This window comes from Oncorhynchus keta, chromosome 1 (genome assembly GCF_023373465.1).
Source record: "Oncorhynchus keta strain PuntledgeMale-10-30-2019 chromosome 1, Oket_V2, whole genome shotgun sequence".
Lineage (NCBI taxonomy): Eukaryota > Metazoa > Chordata > Actinopteri > Salmoniformes > Salmonidae > Oncorhynchus > Oncorhynchus keta.
In genome coordinates, this window is record NC_068421.1 from 50,856,299 (window position 1) to 50,876,479 (window position 20,181).

At 43.9% G+C, this 20,181-nt stretch overlaps 2 protein-coding genes across 2 annotated transcripts; both read right to left on the minus strand.

Annotated features, from left to right (window-relative positions):
- Positions 1-1,791: 1,791 nt before the first annotated feature.
- Positions 1,792-9,565, minus strand: LOC118388101 (platelet glycoprotein V). Its single transcript, XM_052526804.1, has 2 exons — positions 9,455-9,565; positions 1,792-7,834 (listed from the first exon to the last, which is right to left on the minus strand). The coding sequence occupies exon 2, from the start codon at positions 7,827-7,829 to the stop codon at positions 5,838-5,840; it is 1,992 nt and encodes a 663-aa protein (XP_052382764.1). The 5' UTR covers positions 7,830-7,834; positions 9,455-9,565; the 3' UTR covers positions 1,792-5,837.
- A 1,447-nt stretch (positions 9,566-11,012) lies between these two features.
- On the minus strand, positions 11,013-13,908 carry LOC118388756 (urotensin-2B-like). The gene is made up of 5 exons (XM_052520822.1): positions 12,939-13,908; positions 12,487-12,617; positions 12,292-12,329; positions 11,826-11,919; positions 11,013-11,669 (listed from the first exon to the last, which is right to left on the minus strand). The coding sequence occupies exons 1-5, from the start codon at positions 13,067-13,069 to the stop codon at positions 11,644-11,646; spliced, it is 420 nt and encodes a 139-aa protein (XP_052376782.1). The 5' UTR covers positions 13,070-13,908; the 3' UTR covers positions 11,013-11,643.
- Positions 13,909-20,181: the final 6,273 nt, after the last annotated feature.

The window sequence follows — 20,181 nt, forward strand, 5'->3', positions numbered from 1 at the left end:
ATATATACTGTAGGTGTGCATGGGACTTTGTGGTTGTGCGTGAGTAAGTTGGCGTGTGTTTTATGCGTTGACATGCTGACAGTGGGCTTTCAGTTGGGGTGGAGGGGCTGCCCAATGCGCTGATGACCAAACGCCTGATCGTGGGGGTGGAAGGGGAGGGGCTGCGGTTCTCATGCATGGCTCAGAGGCATACAGCACTAGGGATCAACCCTTTCAGATAATAACTAACGTATGATGGAGAGCCAGGAGTATTCACTTCTTCTATCCCAAGATTCCAAAGAAACGTCGGTCTTCTGCAGAAAAACAATTTTAGCTCAGTAGAGGTAAAGCGGCAGTCATCTGCTCTCAATTAGACCTAAAGAAAGGTTGTACGTTAACTTACTGTTCTGATTAACATTCCTCTCTGTCGCTGTAAAAGGGAAATCCATCTGTTTTACGACTCCTACGCAGACCAAGGGCACGGATACCCCCACTACACCCTAAACAAGATAGCATGGGTGGAGTTAATGTATATCTCAGCCCAGCAGCAGCGAGAACATGTACTTAATGTGACCAGCGTGGTCAAAATACAGATGTAGCTGATTACCATTAAGGAACATGCAAAATAAAGGGTGGGTCCTTGTCCTTTGTACAGGGTGTTTTTGCAGGGAAGTTGTATTAGTCAAGAAGAGCAATAGGCCAACGTATGTAGGTAATGGGTCGTGCAATGTTTACACAGACAGACGTTTGTGTAGGCCCTGATACAGTATCATTAGTGCTAGCTTAATTTTGGTCTGATTTTTGGCTACTGCTAAAATGCTGTGCACAGACCATTTTGGGGGGGATTCCCTTTTGTGAATTAAAATGTTTGGATTGGCCAGTTTACAATGACTTCCATTCACTGAAGGTATTCTGACGAATCAAACTGGGAACCCTAATCTATGATGGCTGTTTTTAAGGCACAGTTCTCGTGACTTATGACTATGGGTAAAGACCATGGGTAAAAAAAAAAAAAAAACAGTTTTGCTATTTCCTGTCCTGTGTTTGATGTGAACTATTTGAGTGTGTGTCAGTGATGTGAATAGTGTGATCTCTGCCCACTGTTATGCGAGTTCAATGTACTGGAAAGGCTTAATCACCGGTCGCCATGGCGACGAACTTGTCTGCTATTCAGCATTTCATTCTCTTTTGTTCATTGTTTGTTTTATATTCAATCACTCGGAATTTGTCATTCATTTTCCAAAGTATTTTGTGTCTGTACTTTTCCAGGTTTTAATAACCCTTTTAGGGACTTAAATTCTACTTGTACTTACACACTGTTAAAAATTAAGTGTTTTGTAACACTAAAACGAGCGGCAACTAAGCTGCCACCAATGTTAAGGAGACGAAACCTTAACTTTGCTGGAGTTTTGAAACACATGGGTGTAAGGGTCTATGGGACAGATTTAAGGTGTTCTGAAACATGACATGGTGTGTTGTAACATCACTTAATCAAGATTTGTGCTACACATTGCAAGAGACTGGGCGCACTAACCTGGAAAAGGTTGTAAACACTTATGGTGTTTTGAGTCCTGTTTAGTGCAGAATTACATCCCTTCTTCTGTCATTTCCAAATACTGTAAATGGAAATACTTCCTCTTGTTGTACGTCCCCTGCTCTTATATGATGAACTCGTCATTGGACATTTCAAAAAAGGTCAACTGTACGGTATTATGCTCAAAGAAATGATACGAGAGTATCGTTTTGTGATAATACAAATGAATACGTTTGTACAGGGTAATTCACGAGTACAACGTTTACTTTTTCAAGAGATGATTTTGAAGTTTCAAATGCTTTATCTTTTCTTTGCAAATCATCAAATGACAACAAAACATTAACAGGTCTTTTACATTTTTAAAATATTGATTAAGACAGTTCAAAGATCTGTACGGTATTAATCATATTCTTCTAAATCAAGGGAAATATGGCATTATATTTCATATTCATGGACAAAAATACAGGCAAGACTACTAATACAAAACTTCAGCCCAGGGCTCAATGCGATACACCAATCATCCATTATGCTCATGTTTTTGAATTCAGTCTTTAAATTCAGAAGATGGTACATGGAAGGTTGTTCAGATGTATTGAAGTTGAGTTTAACGATATGATTGACAGTTGACAGGTCAGATGGCATTAGTCTGTGATCCTTGTCTTGATTCCTTTGGTTAGGTATGGCCAGCCTGTTGGTAACGTAGTACGTATGTTTCTCTACAGGCAAATAATAATAACAAGCAATAATGATGGTGCACGAATGCATAATGAAGTTATTAACTGCTATAATATTCATGAATTGCTATACGAATATACAAGTATTAAACATTAATAGCAGAATGCAAAATGCATATACATTGATGAAGCTATGTAAATATAGCAACAACAGAACCATATGAATGTCAAAAGTGGGATGCAGTAACATGTGGCGAGGCAGGCCAACGCTAGACGAGGCTAAATTGGCAGTGGCTATTTGGTGTAACATATATAGCATGTGGTGCAGGCTTCAAACAATATATAAAGCTAGTAGGCAAGCCAAACAAAAGAAATACCTGGCAAGCCAAAAAAACAGGCCTTCATTTGCATAAAAACATCTGCACGACGTGGCAGTTAACTACCATGTAGCATTAAGAAAATGAACCGACGAATCAAAACGTCTGTTTGACTTGAACTATAAGCGTACAGCAACCGTTAGCAGCCGAAATGCTACTCAAAACAAACGCTGTTGTTTAGCCAGCAGATCCGACCCGCTTGCTGACAGCTGTATAAGAGTCGGACAGACTTCCTGTGTAGATTAAGACAATGCGGAGCCGGCGTGATATTGCTCGGAAAACGTACCTCAATCCAGGCATGAGAAGTGCCTTGTGCTCCTAATTGTCCCATTATCCCAACTGTTACGCGTAGAAGACTTAACGAATGCTAGTTTTTCCAGAAAACAGTCCTTTTTTTCATCCTAATATTAGGCAGCAGAAGCAACAGTAGCCATTTAGGAATGGCCCTGTCAACAAATCAGGTCCTTTGTTGTTCAATGCGACATGCCATTCTACAATGGCTGCTGTGGCTACTGCTAGCTAGCATGAGGATAAAAACAACCGTTTTCAATCTTTTCGGTGTAACAGTTGGGATGAGAGGACAATTTGGAATACAACACATTTCTCATCCCTGAATTGAGATGCGTTTTCCGAGCCATATCTCGCACTAGCTCCGGGGTTTCTTAATCTACACATGAAGCCTGTCTGACCCTAGTGCAGCTATAAGTAGTGATGGGAAACCGAGGCTTTCTTAAGGCTTCGGCGCTTTCACCAAATTGTGCCGATAAACTGTTAATTACGCAGAGCTTTATTATGTTCCCAATGCACATTAGTGACCCCTGCTGGTCAGCAATAAATAGCAGTGTGTGATTATCAGAGATATTTCCCCCCCCCCCATTGTTTTCATTATAGCATCGTGGCACAGCTGTATGTCATTGGCTTTAGTAGCCTAATCTGTTGGAATACTAGGTTCACATCTTACATCATGCTTAACTATTTTGCAAAAACGGAATCTATGGCATTATTTAGGATGCGTAAGACAGAAGCTTATACTATACTATATAAAACAAATTTGAGCAACAGTGCAGAAAGAATAGTTTTAGGGAGGTGTAGGGAGGTGGGAGGTGCCCGCATGCTTGCCTGTTTTTATACTTGACCATAGAGTTTGCTTAGAGGGCACACCAGATACGAATGCCCTCTCTCCACCTCCATGCCCCAGACTGGTGCAATTCTAAACAGTAAAGAAGCACAATGTCTGAAGTTCAAATTTTGCCTTTAATCTAAACATTCTGATATGGGGGCCCAAGTTCTTCACACGGTACGTGGCTGTGTGGTTGAGTGGGTAAAATTAACTATTTAATCAGTCTCCTGTTACTAATCTTTCTAAACAAAGCACAGAAAAAATAAAGATAAGTTGATTTAACATGGACTTTAACATTTTTTGAGTTAAGTCCATATTTTATTGAGTCCATGTTAAGTCTATCGCAAGTCTGAATAAGGCCCGATGTGCTCAGTACAAGAAGGGTGGTTCAGCACAACAGTTTAGTCCTGAAGACTGACTGAGTGGACTAAGATAATGTTTTGACAACATAAAGAGTTGTCATTTTGATTAGTAGCATCATTCTAATCTCACAATGGGTCTGGAAACAGTAGCCTATAATTAGTGCCCTTGTCTACCCTAGGAAAAGTATTCAATTCCCATAATTATCTTAATTTTTAAAACTCAAATAAAATCATCCCCAATCAATATTTATGCTGTAAATCATTTTCATTTCAAAACCATTTGATTGTATGAGAGACAGTCTGCCAAAACATGCTTTTTGTGCTCAGATGCTGCTTTTTACATGCACTGAAACACCAGAAATGGTTTTCACAAGACTATCTTAACACCAACCTTCAAACTGAAGAACCACTTTCTGAATCTCCATTCTGTTTTCCAAATACATTCAGCGTACTAGAACACTGGCATTGGGTTTACATTCAAACACCCTCCAAACACCAGATCTCAGCTTAGGTGAACTGCTTTTCATGGTTCCACTACACAATGACGATGCTTTGAGTCTTTCTATCTTAACAGCGTAGTTCTCAAATAGCCTACATGAGAATGATCTGCCAACACAAGAGTAATGGGATAAAACAAATGATTTTATAGGCAACTTTGTACATGGTGATAAATGAATACCAATGCATTAAACAGTTTTTCATGTGGATGCTTGTTTTTGTTTTGGAAGGAACATTGCAATGAACATTTCCCAATGAAAAATGTCTTCCTACACTATGATATTGACAAATGGTGTACTTGAGCTTCCCATTTTTTAGGACTGAGATAGGAGCCTCATCGTATCTGTCCGTCGTGTCCCGTGAGTCAAAAGAAAAGCACCACCTACAATACATGAAGCTCATGTCCCCTTGGTCTGCTTTTTTTCAATGTGTTTAATACATTTAAATGACTACAATTGGTCTTGTGATTTGTGGGGGTCATCCAAAAGTCCCCTAATATTCATCATTCACACCTGTCGGCCTACCAAGATGTCTCTGAGCAGTTAAATAGTAAGATATCAGTACCTCACGTGTGTATGTCTGTGTGTGTGTGTGTAAAATATACAGGCATATTAGGATCACTCATAGCTGCTAGTAGGAAAGACAGGAATAAGATAATATGACATCAGGACATTTCTATTCATGCGGTTCGGCTTACTTTCCCCAGCTGCAGCAACAGTATGAGCTCTAACTAATAAGCCATGACAACGTTATTTTCCACTGGTTAGATGTTGCCAATCGTTGTATCGCTGAAAGAATGCGTACTGTCACCATATGGCCATTAATTGACTGGAAAACTCTTAGGAGTAAGACAAGGTTGCTTAGCTTGTACTCCAGAAGTGAATTTTACCCACAGCTTAGTGAACATATGGTTCACCCAATAGAATTGAGAAATTGTTCGCTCGGTCCGCGTAGTCATCAATACCGTCATCCGTTATTTTCACAATAATAATAAAAAAAGAGCTAGCCTAACTCCATAACGGTCTAGCTCTTTGGACCAATGTTGTGAGAGGATCATTCTTTGTTCCTGTTGTTTAAAGCTCCTACCACTGGTAGGAGACGAGATATGCCTAATGAATAAATTGTCAGTTACACTCTTCTAATGCTAACGAACTTCAAATAATGCAGACAGCGTTGGCTTGTGCTTTACATTGACAGGTTTCCCAAGGTCTTGTTCCGCTATTCTTTTAAAAACTGTTTCACCACAATGATACTCTCGACACATACTGTACTGCATCTTCGCATTTGGTGAAGCTACAGTTTATCTTGGTCTTTCTGCTTCCTCTCTGATATGATGGCGTGTTTCCTGTTTGTGAGTATTGCTCCTAGGTCTTCCGTGGCCTGGTGGAGACGGTACATCCCGTACATGGCAGCCAGAATCAGGGCCACGCCTGTGGCCACTAGAAGGATGTGGAGAGCCATGAGGAAACCAACGTAAGCCCCATTGGGTGGCAGCGTCCACAGGTAAACCCAGCCCTTTAGGCGGTTGTTGTGCACAAACTCGAGCCCGTTCTCAAACACCAGCCTGTCGTGGAAGGGCGGGGATAGGACATGGACGGGGAGCGATTCGGTGCCCATAGGCTTGAATATATAGTCATCGTCAAGAATGTCGAGAACGTCGGCGGTCGGTGTGGCAGCTGTTGTGCGCCTAGTCCCAGGTGTGGTGAACCGGACACTCTCAGTAGGATTTTCTGTTTGTTGGGTTGATGGAGCCTCGGGTGCAGTAGTTGTGGCTGTGAAGTCTACCACCTCTTGCTCCTCAAGAGCTGTAGTGGAAACGGCATGGCTGAGTTCAATCGAAGAGCGGGTGGAGCGGCTGCTCGAGGGTGTGGTAACGTCACACTTAAACTCTTCGTCGAGTAGGGAACCAAGTGGGCGGAGAAGTAGAGGGTACGGATTACGACATATCACATCCGCACGATCACTAACCACGCCTTCATTAAGCTTTATCCAACTTGCAATGTCTCTGATGCCACACCTGCAGTCCCATGGGTTGCCACTCAGAGTGACAACCCTTAAACCCCCTGCAGTAGAGAAGACCTCCCCCGGAAGGGTCCGCAGCTGGTTGTTCTTCAGCTCGACGCTGGCCAAACTGGGGTTGCCCTTAAATATGTCCTCAGAAAGGGAGCGAAGCTTGTTATCATTCAGGAGCAGAGTGTTCATATTGGCCAGCTTGGAGAAGATATCTGGATGTAGATCCTGGATGTCATTGGACTTGAGAGAAAGCTTCTGGAGGTTGGGCAGGCAGCAAAAAAGGTCAGGGGGCAGCTCCCTCAGCTTGTTGTTGAGGTGCAGGGAGAGCCTCTCCATCCCGCTCATGTTGGCAAACAGGCTCCAGGGCACGGTGCTAAGGTTGGTGTCATACAGGTAGAATTCCTTCATCCTGGGCATTTGGCCCATCAACTTATCAGGCAGTGACAGCAGAGGGTTTTTGTAGATAGTGAGCTTGGTGAGTTTGGGAAGGTGGTAGAAGCTTTCATTTGGGACACCCTGGAGCAGGTTGGAGGATATGGTGAGTGTCATGAGGTTGCCTAGGGCCCAGAACACCTCGGGGGGGATGTATGCGATCTGGTTGTTGTGCAGTTTGAGCTCCAGGAGGTTGGCCAGCTCGTCGAAGGCACCCACCTCCAGCCGCTCTAGCTTGTTGTTGTAGAGCATGAGGAACTGCAACCGCGTCAATGAGTGGAACAAGGTGGGGGGCAGCTGCTGCAGGGAGTTTCTCCCCAGGTTGAGATAGCGCAGGCTACTCAGTCCGTGGAAAACATTGGGGGCGAGGTGAGCGATGGCGTTGTTACTGACGTCCAGTTCGTTCAGGTTGGCCAGATCCTCGAACAACACGGGAGCGATGGACTCCAGACGATTGTCATCCAGATGCAGCTGCTCCAGGCTGACCAAGGGGCTGAACACCCGGGAAGGGAGGCTGGAGAGGGCGTTGGATGACAGCTTGATGGAGAGGAGCTGCGGGGCCACATGGAAGGCCTCAGGGTGGATGGTGTCCAGGGGGCTGTGGCTGATGCCTAAACGCAGCAAAAGGGGCAACATGGCCAGACTCTGTTCGTTCAGAACCTTCATGTTGGTGCCATTCAGCTGAAGTAGGTACATGTTGGTGGGCATGCCTTTGGGCACGTCCCTGATGTTGCCCACACATTTGACGGCCCCCTCTAGGTTGCACATGCAGCTGCTAGGGCACACCATGCTGTCGGTGTGCAAAGGCTGGACCAGGAGAAAGAGTAATATGCTCCACATGGTGCCTATTGAAGGGAGAAATGTGTTAAGATAAAAAAAATCTGCTGATCATCAATATTAGGCTAGTACTGTATATGACAAGTTGCTAGATTAAAGGTGAAGCTCAGTATTTTCCAACTTCTTGTTAGATGGTTCCTCACCTTGAAAGTAGTCAATGGGGAAGAATAGTCAAGAAAAGTTTTTTTTTGTTTAAAGGCCATATTACCTTTAAGTAACATCAAACCAAATATTGAGCAGTTTGAGTTGATTTAGCCATTTAAAAATAACAAATAAAAAAAACTTTGCTTGGTTGCCCTGTTAGTGGTACGTTGGTCAGCTGTTTAAAAAAAAATACGGGAAATATGTTCTGTGAAAAAAAATCTAAAAATTACTTCAGTTTGACCGGTTGTGAGGAAATAGAAAGCTGTGAAAAACGACCCAACATTTTTCTGATAAGATTTCAGTTTGGCTTCGATGCATATTTTATGTGGTTGAAATACTATCGGTTTTTATGATGCTGATAAAGATACCATCAGTAGAGGTGCTATCTGACTGCGCATTCACATTCTCTCAAGATGCTGAAAGAAAGAAATCGTTTTTTTGTCCACTCCTATTCCCCAGTCAAAATTTAGCCTACATTTGGTGTATAATTTTCCTGCAAGAAGTGCTTCATTCTTCAGGAGTTAACATTATGGCTATGTGAGAGGTGTTGTGGGAAATATTGAGTCAAATATTTGCACAGATACTGGAACCTGTAGATTCAGTTAGACTTTATTACAAAGTAACAGAGCCGAGCAATTCCATGGAACAGCTGAGTTCTCTTATCACAGAGCCCTGCCTTTATAGTATTCCGTCTTTGCATAACGTATAGAATCCCCTCCCTCTATATGAAAATAACTTCCCTTGGCCTTTCTCCACCATGATCTTTTCGTCTCAGTTCTTGCTTGTTAGCGCCCGCATCTCACGCTGTCTAGGTTATAATGGTGGAGGGGCCCTGGTCATATATGGCCCATTCCTTATATAGCCATTCTGTCTCAGCACTTCAAAGTGGACAGTCTAAGATACTGCTAATAATGGAAATGTAATCAGGGTCATGAGTTTTGCTCCCACAGAGGTTATAGATTTCAGTTTCAATTCAACCCGTCTGAACAGTAGGCTACAGTTCCCTTGGCGTGACATCTTGTGACTGTCGAATTCCTATAGCTCCTCACAATCATCCTCTTTAACCATTTCACCAATTCTTTCCCAAACATTACTTGTCAGGCCTTCCCTTCTCTTGATCTTCAACTCTCAATTTCTCAGCTTTTCTCTTATTGAATTAAACTCGACATTGTCCTTTTTTTGTTGCCTGCTCCCAAAAGCATTTGGCGATTGGCGTGTAAGCTACTTGGCGCCTGTCCAGTTAGCCCCTGAAGTTTAGGCTTACGCACTAATGCCAGATAGCCTAAAACAATTCAACAAAGTACTCAATGTAGCCTATAAATATAAACTACACAAGAATGATACGTTTATGGAATTCAGGTATTTAAAAAAAATATAAAAAAAATAACCAAACAAATAATCAATATACAGTACTAGAGTTTCTGTACTTTATAATAAACAGAAAGGGAATGTAGTAGTAGACTGATGCAAGGAATTCTGCCTACCTTTCAAACGAGACGCACCACAGCAGACTTGCTCTTGTTGTGTTGCTCTTGGTCCTTATATGCCTGGTAATTGAGAGACTTGATAGGATGCGTCTCCATTTCCGTATAATTTATCTTAGCAGGATGAGCAGACCATACGCAAGCCCGCGTTCCGGTCAACAGGCCGCTGAACACGGGGAGATAAGACCCACATTACAATATATCCGTTATAGACTGGATGGTTGCCAATGCTGCTGTTCCCCGTAACATTCTTATGTAGTAGGTTTAAAAGGTTTTCTCTGTTCTATTTTGGTGTGCTTGCGTGCATTTGTGTATGGTTGCGAGCTTAGCTGTTTGTCTGCGTTTTTTGTTTTGATTAGGCCACGAGTGAAGAATAATTCACCCTATCCTGTTGTAGTCAGATCTACAATTCTACCGCTTCAGGTAAGTCAGTGGTGCTTCATAGCCACACGTTTCTCTCCAATGTTCCATTGTGGTTTTCTGACAGGGTAGCTGATTGCACAGGCTTACTGGTTTCTCAGACATCCCTCCACTCCCATCTATCTCTCTGTAGGATTCAGAGAGCCCTATCATTGGTGCAACTCCCGATGTTCAGACCGAGCCAATGACTCGGCTCCCAGATGCACCACCACAGTGACAATGAGGGGAAGAGAGGCAGAGACCATGGCAGAAAAACAAAGTCATAGACAGAGCAATAATTCTCAGCCGAGCCAAAATTGTAGAACTGTAAATTGCATAGTTTTACCACGACTAAAATAAAACTGGTAAAATATAATTAAAACAATACTTTTTTTTGGTGCAAGATTGAATAGCCTAAATGCTATGTATTAATTTATATAACAATGTGTAAATAATACTGTATTTAAGGTGGTAATCAGCAGTTGAGACAATAACAAAGTGTCCTCCACGCCCGGGATGGAGTTGGAGCAATGTAACTACTCTCCAATTCATACAGACGTAGGATCTTAATTTGGTCACTCTTTTGCTCATGAGGATTTTTTTCTGCACTGGCTCCAACGGGCTCAAATGAAGATCCTACATCTGTAGACAGAGGTATGGATGCAAGGACTGACCATCCATGATATCAAAATGATAGTTTTAACCATGTTTTGAGGCTATACAGGTACCTCCCCAAAAAAACGTACTTATAAGGCGTGTGCACGTCAATGGACTTTCTCGCTCTCATACTGGACACGATTGTTGCCAGATCTTGTCTTTGCGACTGAGTTGTAAAGGTGTTTCATTCAGGCAAAAGATATAGCCTGAAGATAGCCAAACATTTCCAAAACAGCCCTGGTCCTTACATTTCAAAATGTTGTCATTTAGCAGACGCTCTTATCCAGAGTGACTTACAATTCAGGGGTTGATCTAACCATTTATTTCTCTATTCCTGGAGTGACATAATCACTGGTAGCCGAGACACAAGCTAGCATGATAATATATAGTTTATTAAATGAAGGAAACGGTAACACATTCATCAAAGCAATACTGATATTTCATCAAAGCAATACTGATACTTGACAATGGAAAGTACATGAATTGCGTCACTGCACCCATTTACCACTAGAGGAAGACAAAGTCAACATGTTGAGAAGAGGACAGTAACTCTGGGTGTGGAAACATGGACCAAGTCCTTTGTCAGCATTTACATTTACATTTAAGTCATTTAGCAGACGCTCTTATCCAGAGCGACCAGACGATGTTAGGCTGTGACAACAATACCTTTCACTCTTAGAGAAATGCTGATAACTCCTTGTCATCTCAAAAGTTGGCGTCCTGTAGAGAAGCATCTGAAACGTTACATCCAGTACTGAACTGGCGATCAAGTCATTTTGGACGTTTGAGGTAATTATGCACTACAAGGTAATTAGGCAAAATAACACAAATAAAATGTCACTTATGCCCACCCTGATTTAGACTCAACCGTCATTGAACCTATTATAAACACCTGTAGACGCCCGATATTGCGACATCAGCGCAGAGGTTACAGCACAGTGATGAATGAGTACATTATAGTATTGGCATATTAGTTACGCTACAACATTCAAACACTTGGTAATGGGTGAGTTGTGTTGTTGTCTGTGAGCGTGTTGAGTCTTTGGGGCGTTAGGGCAATGCAGCGGGACTCAGAGGCTCCTCTCTAAGTAGGACAGTACTGCACGTACAGTACTGCACTCCTGGAAGTACTGTCATACACAGTACTTCCAGAAACAGGCTGTGGACACAGAGAAAACACTGTTCAGTCTCTTGCTCGATTTCAAGGAGGAATAATCATTTTGTTTGTAAAATGAAGACCACTGTAGGAAATGAAATGTGTTAGGACTGTGGAAAAATCAGTGCCGTCGCCGACAGTCGGCGATACGGAACGTACGCTCAACCCTTTTCCGCAGTATGGACTTGTCCTCCGCTAGTGTGTTTGAGGAGAGCTCCCTTTCCAGCTCCAAGTCCTCCTTCAAAGCCTCTATCTGTAAAGGTAGAGAACACAGTGGTTACAGACGGCCAAAGGAACCCTGTGTCGCTCTTTATGGGAGGTGCCTGCTCTCAGGTAAGGTCATCACTATCCAAGGCCATGAGAGATTATGCTGCTAGAGCTCTCATTTGAACTCCGTCAGACAATAGGCAGATCTGCTCAATGTAAAGGCTAAATCCCAGGGGGAATTTTCCACAGAATGTACACAGTGTCTCGCTCAAGGAGAACTATGTTTACCCGTTCATCTCATAAACCCTGCTTAAAAGCATTGCCGTCTTCTCAGCTGGATGAAATGTATGACTGCACAGGACGCAGCAAGTGCTTAAACTGTTGCACTCCGTGTGTACAAAACACTTGAATGACCTACCTCCTTCAGCTCCGCTAGCTTGTTGGCAAACTCTAAACCTGCAGAGGAGAAAGAAATGTGTTGGCACAAACGGTAAACCTGAGAAACAGTCCATGTAATATTATATATACACATCCTTGTATTTTTTACATTGACAAACACTATATTAGTGTGTGTGTGTATGTGTGTGTGTGTGATATACTGTAAAAACCTTACCTAAAGAGTCATTTCTTTCAATAGGTTCTAAGCTTCTATGTAGCAACAACGCTAGAATCTTGTTTTGGGCGTCTGTGTCTCCTCTTTGGGTATATACATGGTTTCCTGAATATGTGGGGGGAAAACGGCATCTGATTTACTGAAAACAACTTCAAAAGCACCTAGTGTACATACAAATATAATTACACAATATCCCCTTTAAACTGAGCCACATTCACAGTGCAGTATTATCAGTATTGTTAGACGAACACAATTGAATTGCCAAGCAAACACTAAATGACTTTGCCGTAGAACACCAACAAAATAATTATCCGTATGCTTTTGCATGCTCACATTATAACAACTGACAATGCATGCAAAACAGCTGGGAATTAACCCATTAGTTGCAACCAGTATCCTCAGACCGCCTACATCTTCAGGTCGTCTATGCCTCAAATAGGGCAGCAGCTAGCACACATTCATTCACCAAACCAGCAGACTCACCAGGGTTGAAGATGCTTCTTCCCTCCACACTGACTACCCCTTGTAGAAGCAGAAACGCTAGCAGTCCCAGCCAGTAGTTCACAGAGACAAAACTGTCCATATCAGCGAAGCAGCTGTCCCAAAGAAGTGCTTACCGTAGGTGTCAACTCGTTCTCAACCTGCCCCAGAAAATCCACTGCCTTTGGTCCATCCCAGCTATACTTTTATCCTGTCAGATGTGGGAGGAGGGCCCCCCCCCCAGTGCACTCAATCAATAGGTAGTCACCATGGCTTTCGTCAATGGACCACCGTCCTTTGCAAGAGGGGCCATGTAGTGGCTGACAGAAATATGACGATCTGGATCCGTGGCTAGCGGCCCTTCATCAACACGACAGATACAACGCCAGCAGAGTGAGAAAGTTGTCTATCACCTGTTATTTACGGGATGTTCTTGGCACTTTCAGTCCTTTTCTTTTACATGAATTACTTCCCTAAGAATAATAGAGGGAGAATCTTGGACGGGGAGAAGTGAATTGATTCTGTCCCTATAAAGTGCACCATGCCCAGAGATGAGCTCTTCAATCTTGGCTCCAGGTCTGAGCATCGGCACCAATGTGGGGCTGATTGAACATCCATCACCGAGGTCAAACCACGTGACCCCGGCTGTTGTAGCCAGAAATCACGGCTCACAACTCTGTCAGTATAATGGCTGCTGTGTTTATGTACGGCAGTTTTAGTTAAATGAAGTGCCTGGCACCCATTTTGATTGGCCTGTTTCTGTCATAAAGCTTCTTGAGTGCTGTTTTCATTGACACCTTTTTTCTTCCTCTGAGGAAGTCTAGTTGTGCCTCTCATCCCAAATAAACATCACATATCCTTATAATACGGAGTTCGGGGCTGAAGGATTTAGAGAACCTGGTTGAGTGAGTCACAGTGAATTAACCTTGTAACATCAGGGATATATTGCATCTTGTGAAACAGTCCGGTCCTCTTGTGGAAAATATAGTCAATAACTTGATGGATCTCCAGGCATGACTCACATTGCAGAGCAAAACGTTCCTAGACACTGTCTGTACCTCTGGCTGTATGATGTACTTTTGGAATCATTCAATAAAATGAAGTTCTATAATAGTGTTAACTGTCAAAGCAGATGGTGTTATGTCCTGACAGATTGCTCTGATGAAAGCCATATCTGATATCCTTGAAGTAGAGCATCTGTAGGGAATCATTTGTTTCCTTCTATTGTGATAAGAAGTAATTTGGCAATCCATTTTTTGAACTCAAATACAATTTTATATTGTTTGTCACATGCGCCACATGTGTGAACTTTACCATAGACTTTACCTCCCTTTCCCAAGAATGCAGAGTAAAAAGGAAGAAAAGATTAGCAAAGAAAAAAATGAAATAATTGATTAATAAAATGACAATAACGAGGCTATATACAAGAGTACCGGTACTGAGTCAATTTTTTTCAATTTTTTTTATTTCACCTTTATTTAACCAGTTAGGCTAGTTGAGAACACCTTTATTTAACCAGTTAGGCTAGTTGAGAACACCTTTATTTAACCAGTTAGGCTAGTTGAGAACACCTTTATTTAACCAGTTAGGCTAGTTGAGAACAAGTTCTCATTTACAACTGCGACCTGGCCAAGATAAAGCATAGCAGTGTGAACAGACAGCACAGAGTTACACATGGAGTAAACAATTAACAAGTCAATAACACAGTAGAAAAAAAGGGGGAGTCTATATACAATGTGTGCAAAAGGCATGAGGTAGGCGAATAATTACAATTTTGCAGATTAGCACTGGAGTGATAAATGATCAGATGGTCATGTACAGGTAGAGATATTGGTGTGCAAAAGAGCAGAAAAGTAAATAAATAAAAACAGTATAAAAACAGTATGGGAATGAGGTAGGTGAAAATGGGTGGGCTATTTACCAATAGACTATGTACAGCTGCAGCGATCGGTTAGCTGCTCAGATAGCTGATTTTTGAAGTTGGTGAGGGAGATAAAAGTCTCCAACTTCAGCGATTTTTGCAGTTCGTTCCAGTCACAGGCAGCAGAGTACTGGAACGAAAGGCGGCCAAATGAGGTGTTGGCTTTAGGGATGATCAGTGAGATACACCTGCTGGAGCGCGTGCTACGGATGGGTGTTGCCATCGTGACTGAGATAAGGCGGAGCTTTACCTAGCATGGACTTGTAGATGACCTGGAGCCAGTGGGTCTGGCGACGAATATGTAGCGAGGGCCAGCCGACTAGAGCATACAAGTCGCAGTGGTGGGTGGTATAAGGTGCTTTAGTGACAAAACGGATGGCACTGTGATAGACTGCATCCAGTTTGCTGAGTAGAGTGTTGGAAGCCATTTTGTAGATGACATCGCCGAAGTCGAGGATCGGTAGGATAGTCAGTTTTACTAGGGTAAGTTTGGCGGCGTGAGTGAAGGAGGCTTTGTTGCGGAATAGAAAGCCGACTCTTGATTTGATTTTCGATTGGAGATGTTTGATATGAGTCTGGAAGGAGAGTTTGCAGTCTAGCCAGACACCTAGGTACTTATAGATGTCCACATATTCAAGGTCGGAACCATCCAGGGTGGTGATGCTAGTCGGGCATGCGGGTGCAGGCAGCGATCGGTTAAAAAGCATGCATTTGGTTTTACTAGCGTTTAAGAGCAGTTGGAGGCCACGGAAGGAGTGTTGTATGGCATTGAAGCTCGTTTGGAGGTTAGATAGCACAGTGTCCAATGACGGGCCGAAAGTATATAGAATGGTGTCGTCTGCGTAGAGGTGGATCAGGGAATCGCCCGCAGCAAGAGCAACATCATTGATATATACAGAGAAAAGAGTCGGCCCGAGAATTGAACCCTGTGGCACCCCCATAGAGACTGCCAGAGAACCGGACAGCATGCCCTCCGATTTGACACACTGAACTCTGTCTGCAAAGTAATTGGTGAACCAGGCAAGGCAGTCATCCGAAAAACCGAGGCAACTGAGTCTGCCGATAAGAATCTGGTGATTGACAGAGTCAAAGGCCTTGGCAAGGTCGATGAAGACGGCTGCACAGTACTGTCTTTTATCGATGGCGGTTATGATATCGTTTAGTACCTTGAGTGTGGCTGAGGTGCACCCGTGACCGGCTCGGAAACCAGATTGCACAGCGGAGAAGGTACGGTGGGATTCGAGATGGTCAGTGACCTGTTTGTTGACTTGGCTGTCGAAGACCTTAGATAGGCAGGGCAGGATGGATATAGGTCTGTAACAGTTTGTGTCCAGGGTGTCTCCCCCTTTGAAGAGGGGGATGACTGCGGCAGCTTTCCAATCCTTGGGGATCTCAGACGATATGAAAGAGAGGTTGAACAGGCTGGTAATGGGGGTTGCGACAATGGCGGCGGATAGTTTCAGAAATAGAGGGTCCAGATTGTCAAGCCCAGCTGATTTGTACGGGTCCAGGTTTTGCAGCTCTTTCAGAACATCTGCTATCTGGATTTGGGTAAAGGAGAACCTGGAGAGGCTTGGGCGAGATGCTGGGGGGGCGGAGCTGTTGGCCGAGGTTGGAGTAGCCAGGCGGAAGGCATGGCCAGCCGTTGAGAAATGCTTATTGAAGTTTTCGATAATCATGGATTTATCGGTGGTGACCGTGTTACCTAGCCTCAGTGCAGTGGGCAGCTGGGAGGAGGTGCTCTTGTTCTCCATGGACTTCACAGTGTCCCAGAACCTTTTGGAGTTGGATATACAGGATGCAAACTTCTGCCTGAAGTAGCTGGCCTTAGCTTTCCTGACTGACTGCGTGTATTGGTTCCTGACTTCCCTGAACAGTTGCATATCGCGGGGACTATTCGATGCTATTGCAGTCCGCCACAGGATGTTTTTGTGCTGGTCGAGGGCAGTCAGGTCTGGAGTGAACCACGAACGGAGCATGCTTATTTAAAATGGTGAGGAAGTTACTTTTAAAGAATGACCAAGCATCCTCAACTGACGGGATGAGGTCAATGTCCTTCCAGGATACCCGGGCCAGGTCGATTAGAAAGGCCTGCTCACAGAAGTGTTTTAGGGAGCGTTTGACAGTGATGAGGGGTGGTCGTTTGACTGCGGCTCCGTGGCGGATACAGGCAATGAGGCAGTGATCGCTGAGATCCTGGTTGAAGACAGCAGAGGTGTATTTGGAGGGCCAGTTGGTCAGGATGACGTCTATGAGGGTACCCTTGTTTACGGAGTTAGGGTTGTACCTAGTGGGTTCCTTGATGATTTGTGTGAGATTGAGGGCATCTAGCTTAGATTGTAGGACTGCCGGTGTGTTAAGCATATCCCAGTTTAGGTCACCTAACAGAACAAACTCTGAAGCTAGATGGGGGGCGATCAGTTCACAAATGGTGTCCAGGGCACAGCTGGGAGCTGAGGGGGGTCGGTAGCAGGCGGCAACAGTGAGAGACTTATTTCTGGAGAGAGTAATTTTCAAAATTAGTAGTTCGAACTGTTTGGGTATGGACCTGGAAAGTATAACATTACTTTGCAGGCTATCTCTGCAGTAGACTGCAACTCCTCCCCCTTTGGCAGTTCTATCTTGACGGAAGATGTTATAGTTGGGTATGGAAATCTCCGAATTTTTGGTGGCCTTCCTGAGCCAGGATTCAGACACGGCAAGGACATCGGGGTTAGCAGAGTGTGCTAAAGCAGTGAGTAAAACAAACTTAGGGAGGAGGCTTCTGATGTTGACATGCATGAAACCAAGGCTTTTTCGATCACAGAAGTCAACAAATGAGGGTGCCTGGGGACATGCAGGGCCTGGGTTTACCTCCACATCACCCGCGGAGCAGAGAAGGAGTAGTATGAGGGTGTGGCTGAAGGCTATCAAAACTGGTCGCCTAGAGCGTTGGGGACAGAGAATAAGAGGAGCAGGTTTCTGGGCATGGTAGAATATATTCAGTGCATAATGCGCAGACAGGGGTATGGTGGGGTGCGGGTACAGCGGAGGTAAGCCCAGGCACTGGGTGATGATGAGAGAGGTTGTATCTCTGGACATGCTGGTTGTAATGGGTGAGGTCACCGCATTTGTGGGAGGTGGGACAAAGGAGGTAACAGGGGTATGAAGAGTGGAACTAGGGGCTCCATTGTGAACTAAAACAATGATCACTAACCTGAACAACAGTATACAAGGCATATTGACATTTGAGAGAGACATACAGCGAGGCATACAGTAATCACAGGTGTTGAATTGGGAAAGCTAGCTAAAACAGTAGGTGAGACAGCAACAGCTAGTCAGCTAGCACAACAAACAGCAGGTAAAACGGCGTTGACTAGGCAACGGGGCCGACAGATAAAACAAACAAGCAGAATGGAGTACCGTGATTAATGGACAGTCCAGCGTGCATCAGCTATGTAGCCAAGAGATCAGTGTCCAGGGGGCAGCAGTGGATGGGCAGGGAAGCTGGACTGGCGAGTGTTATCCAGGTTAAAAAAAACTAACAATGACTAAATAGCTTGTAGCTAGTTAGCTTGTTAGCGTCTGGAGGTTCTTGAGTGTGTTCTAAAAAATTAAAAATATGTGCAAGTGTACGAGGTAGTTGAGGTAATATGTACATGTAGGTAGGGGTAAAAGTGACTAGACAATCAGGATACATAACAAACAGAGTAGCAGCAGCGTATGGGTGGCATCAATTAGCTTAAATTCTCAGAGTCAATTATATTTCTGAAAAAAATGTTGCAGGAATTGTCACGCTCTGGTCTAAGTATTTTGTGTTTTTCTTCATGTATTGGTCAGGCCAGGGTGTGGCATGGAATTTTTGTATTGTGGTGTGTTTTGTCTTGGGGTTTTGGTGTGTATGTATTTGGGATTGTAGCTAGTGGGGTTATCTAGCAAAGTCTATGGCTGTCTGGAGTGGTTCTCAATCAGAGGCAGGTGCTTATCGTTGTCTCTGATTGGGAACCATATTTAGGCAGCCATATTCTTTGGTTGTATTGTGGGTGATTGTCCTGAGTGTCTTGATGTCCTTAGTCTGTGTTAGTTCGCACCAGTTAAGGCTGTTTCGGTTTTCACTACGTTTATTGTTTTGTAGAGTTTGTGTTTTGGATTCGTGTTACGTTGTGTAAATAAACATGGATCACAATATACGCGCTGCAGTTTGGTCCGACTCTCCTTCACCACATGAAAACCGTCACAGGAATGCTAATCTTATCTGTTTCTAACAGCAGAAACGATTTCAGAACAATCTGAGATGGTGGGTGTAGAAATCCTTTTTCTTGGGCTTTTTTAGGAGGAACAACCAACATCAATGTGTTAAGACTGTCAAGGCTCAGGGGAAGACCCAGATGCAGACAGTTTCGAAGTAACACAAGTGTATTACTCAAACAGGGGGGCAGGCAAATGACAGGTCAAGGGCAGGCAGAGGTCAGTAGTCCAGAGCAGAGTCCGAAAGCTACAGGACGGCAGGCAGGCTCGAGGTCAGGGCAGGCATAGGTCAGTAATCCAGGGTGTTATGGCAAGGTACAGAACAGTTAGGCTCAGGGTCAGGGCAGGCAGAATGGTTAAAACCGGGAAAGCTAGAAAACAGGAACTAGAGACAGACAGGAGCACGGGAAGAAACACTGGTAGGCTTGATGAAACAAAACTAACTGGCAACAGACAAACAGAGAACACAGGTACAGGTGTATAAGAACACAGGTATAAATCAATACAAAAAAGTGGTCAGATGAAGCAGATGCTAAGCTACTGGACTGTTTTCCTAGCACTGACTGGAATATGTTCCGGGATTCCTCCGATGGTATTGAGCAGTACACCACATCAGTCATTGGCTTCATCAATAAGTGCATCGATGACGTTGTCCCCACAGTGACCGTACGTACATACCCCAACCAGAAGCCATGGATTACAGGCAACATCCACACTGAGCTAAAGGCTAGAGTTGCCGCTTTCAAGGAGCGGGACTCTAACCCGGAAGCTTATAAGAAATCTCTAAATGCCCTCCGAAGAACTATCAAACAGGCAAAGCTTAAATACAGGACTAAGATCGAATCGTACTACACCGGCTCTGACGCTCATCGGATGTGGCAGGGCTTGCAAACCATTACAGACTACAAGGGGAAGCACAGCCGAGAGCTGCCAAGTGACACAAGCCTACCAGACGAGCTAAACTACTTCTATGCTCGCTTCGAGGTAAATTCACAAGGCCACAGGGCCAGACGGATTACCAGGATGTGTACTGCGAGCATGCACTGACCAACTGGCAAATGTCTTCA

Excerpts from the sequence above, each read along its gene's own strand:
- LOC118388101 (XM_052526804.1), bottom strand. The coding sequence starts at position 7,829 with ATGTGGAGCATATTACTCTTTCTCCTGGTCCAGCCTTTGCACACCGAC.
- LOC118388756 (XM_052520822.1), bottom strand. The coding sequence starts at position 13,069 with ATGGACAGTTTTGTCTCTGTGAACTACTGGCTGGGACTGCTAGCGTTT. Across the intron at positions 12,330-12,486 it reads TGAAAGAAATGACTCTTTAG|GTTTAGAGTTTGCCAACAAG; the intron begins GTAAGGTTTTTA and ends TCTCCTCTGCAG. Across the intron at positions 11,670-11,825 it reads ACTGCGGAAAAGGGTTGAGC|CCTGTTTCTGGAAGTACTGT; the intron begins GTACGTTCCGTA and ends CTGTGTCCACAG.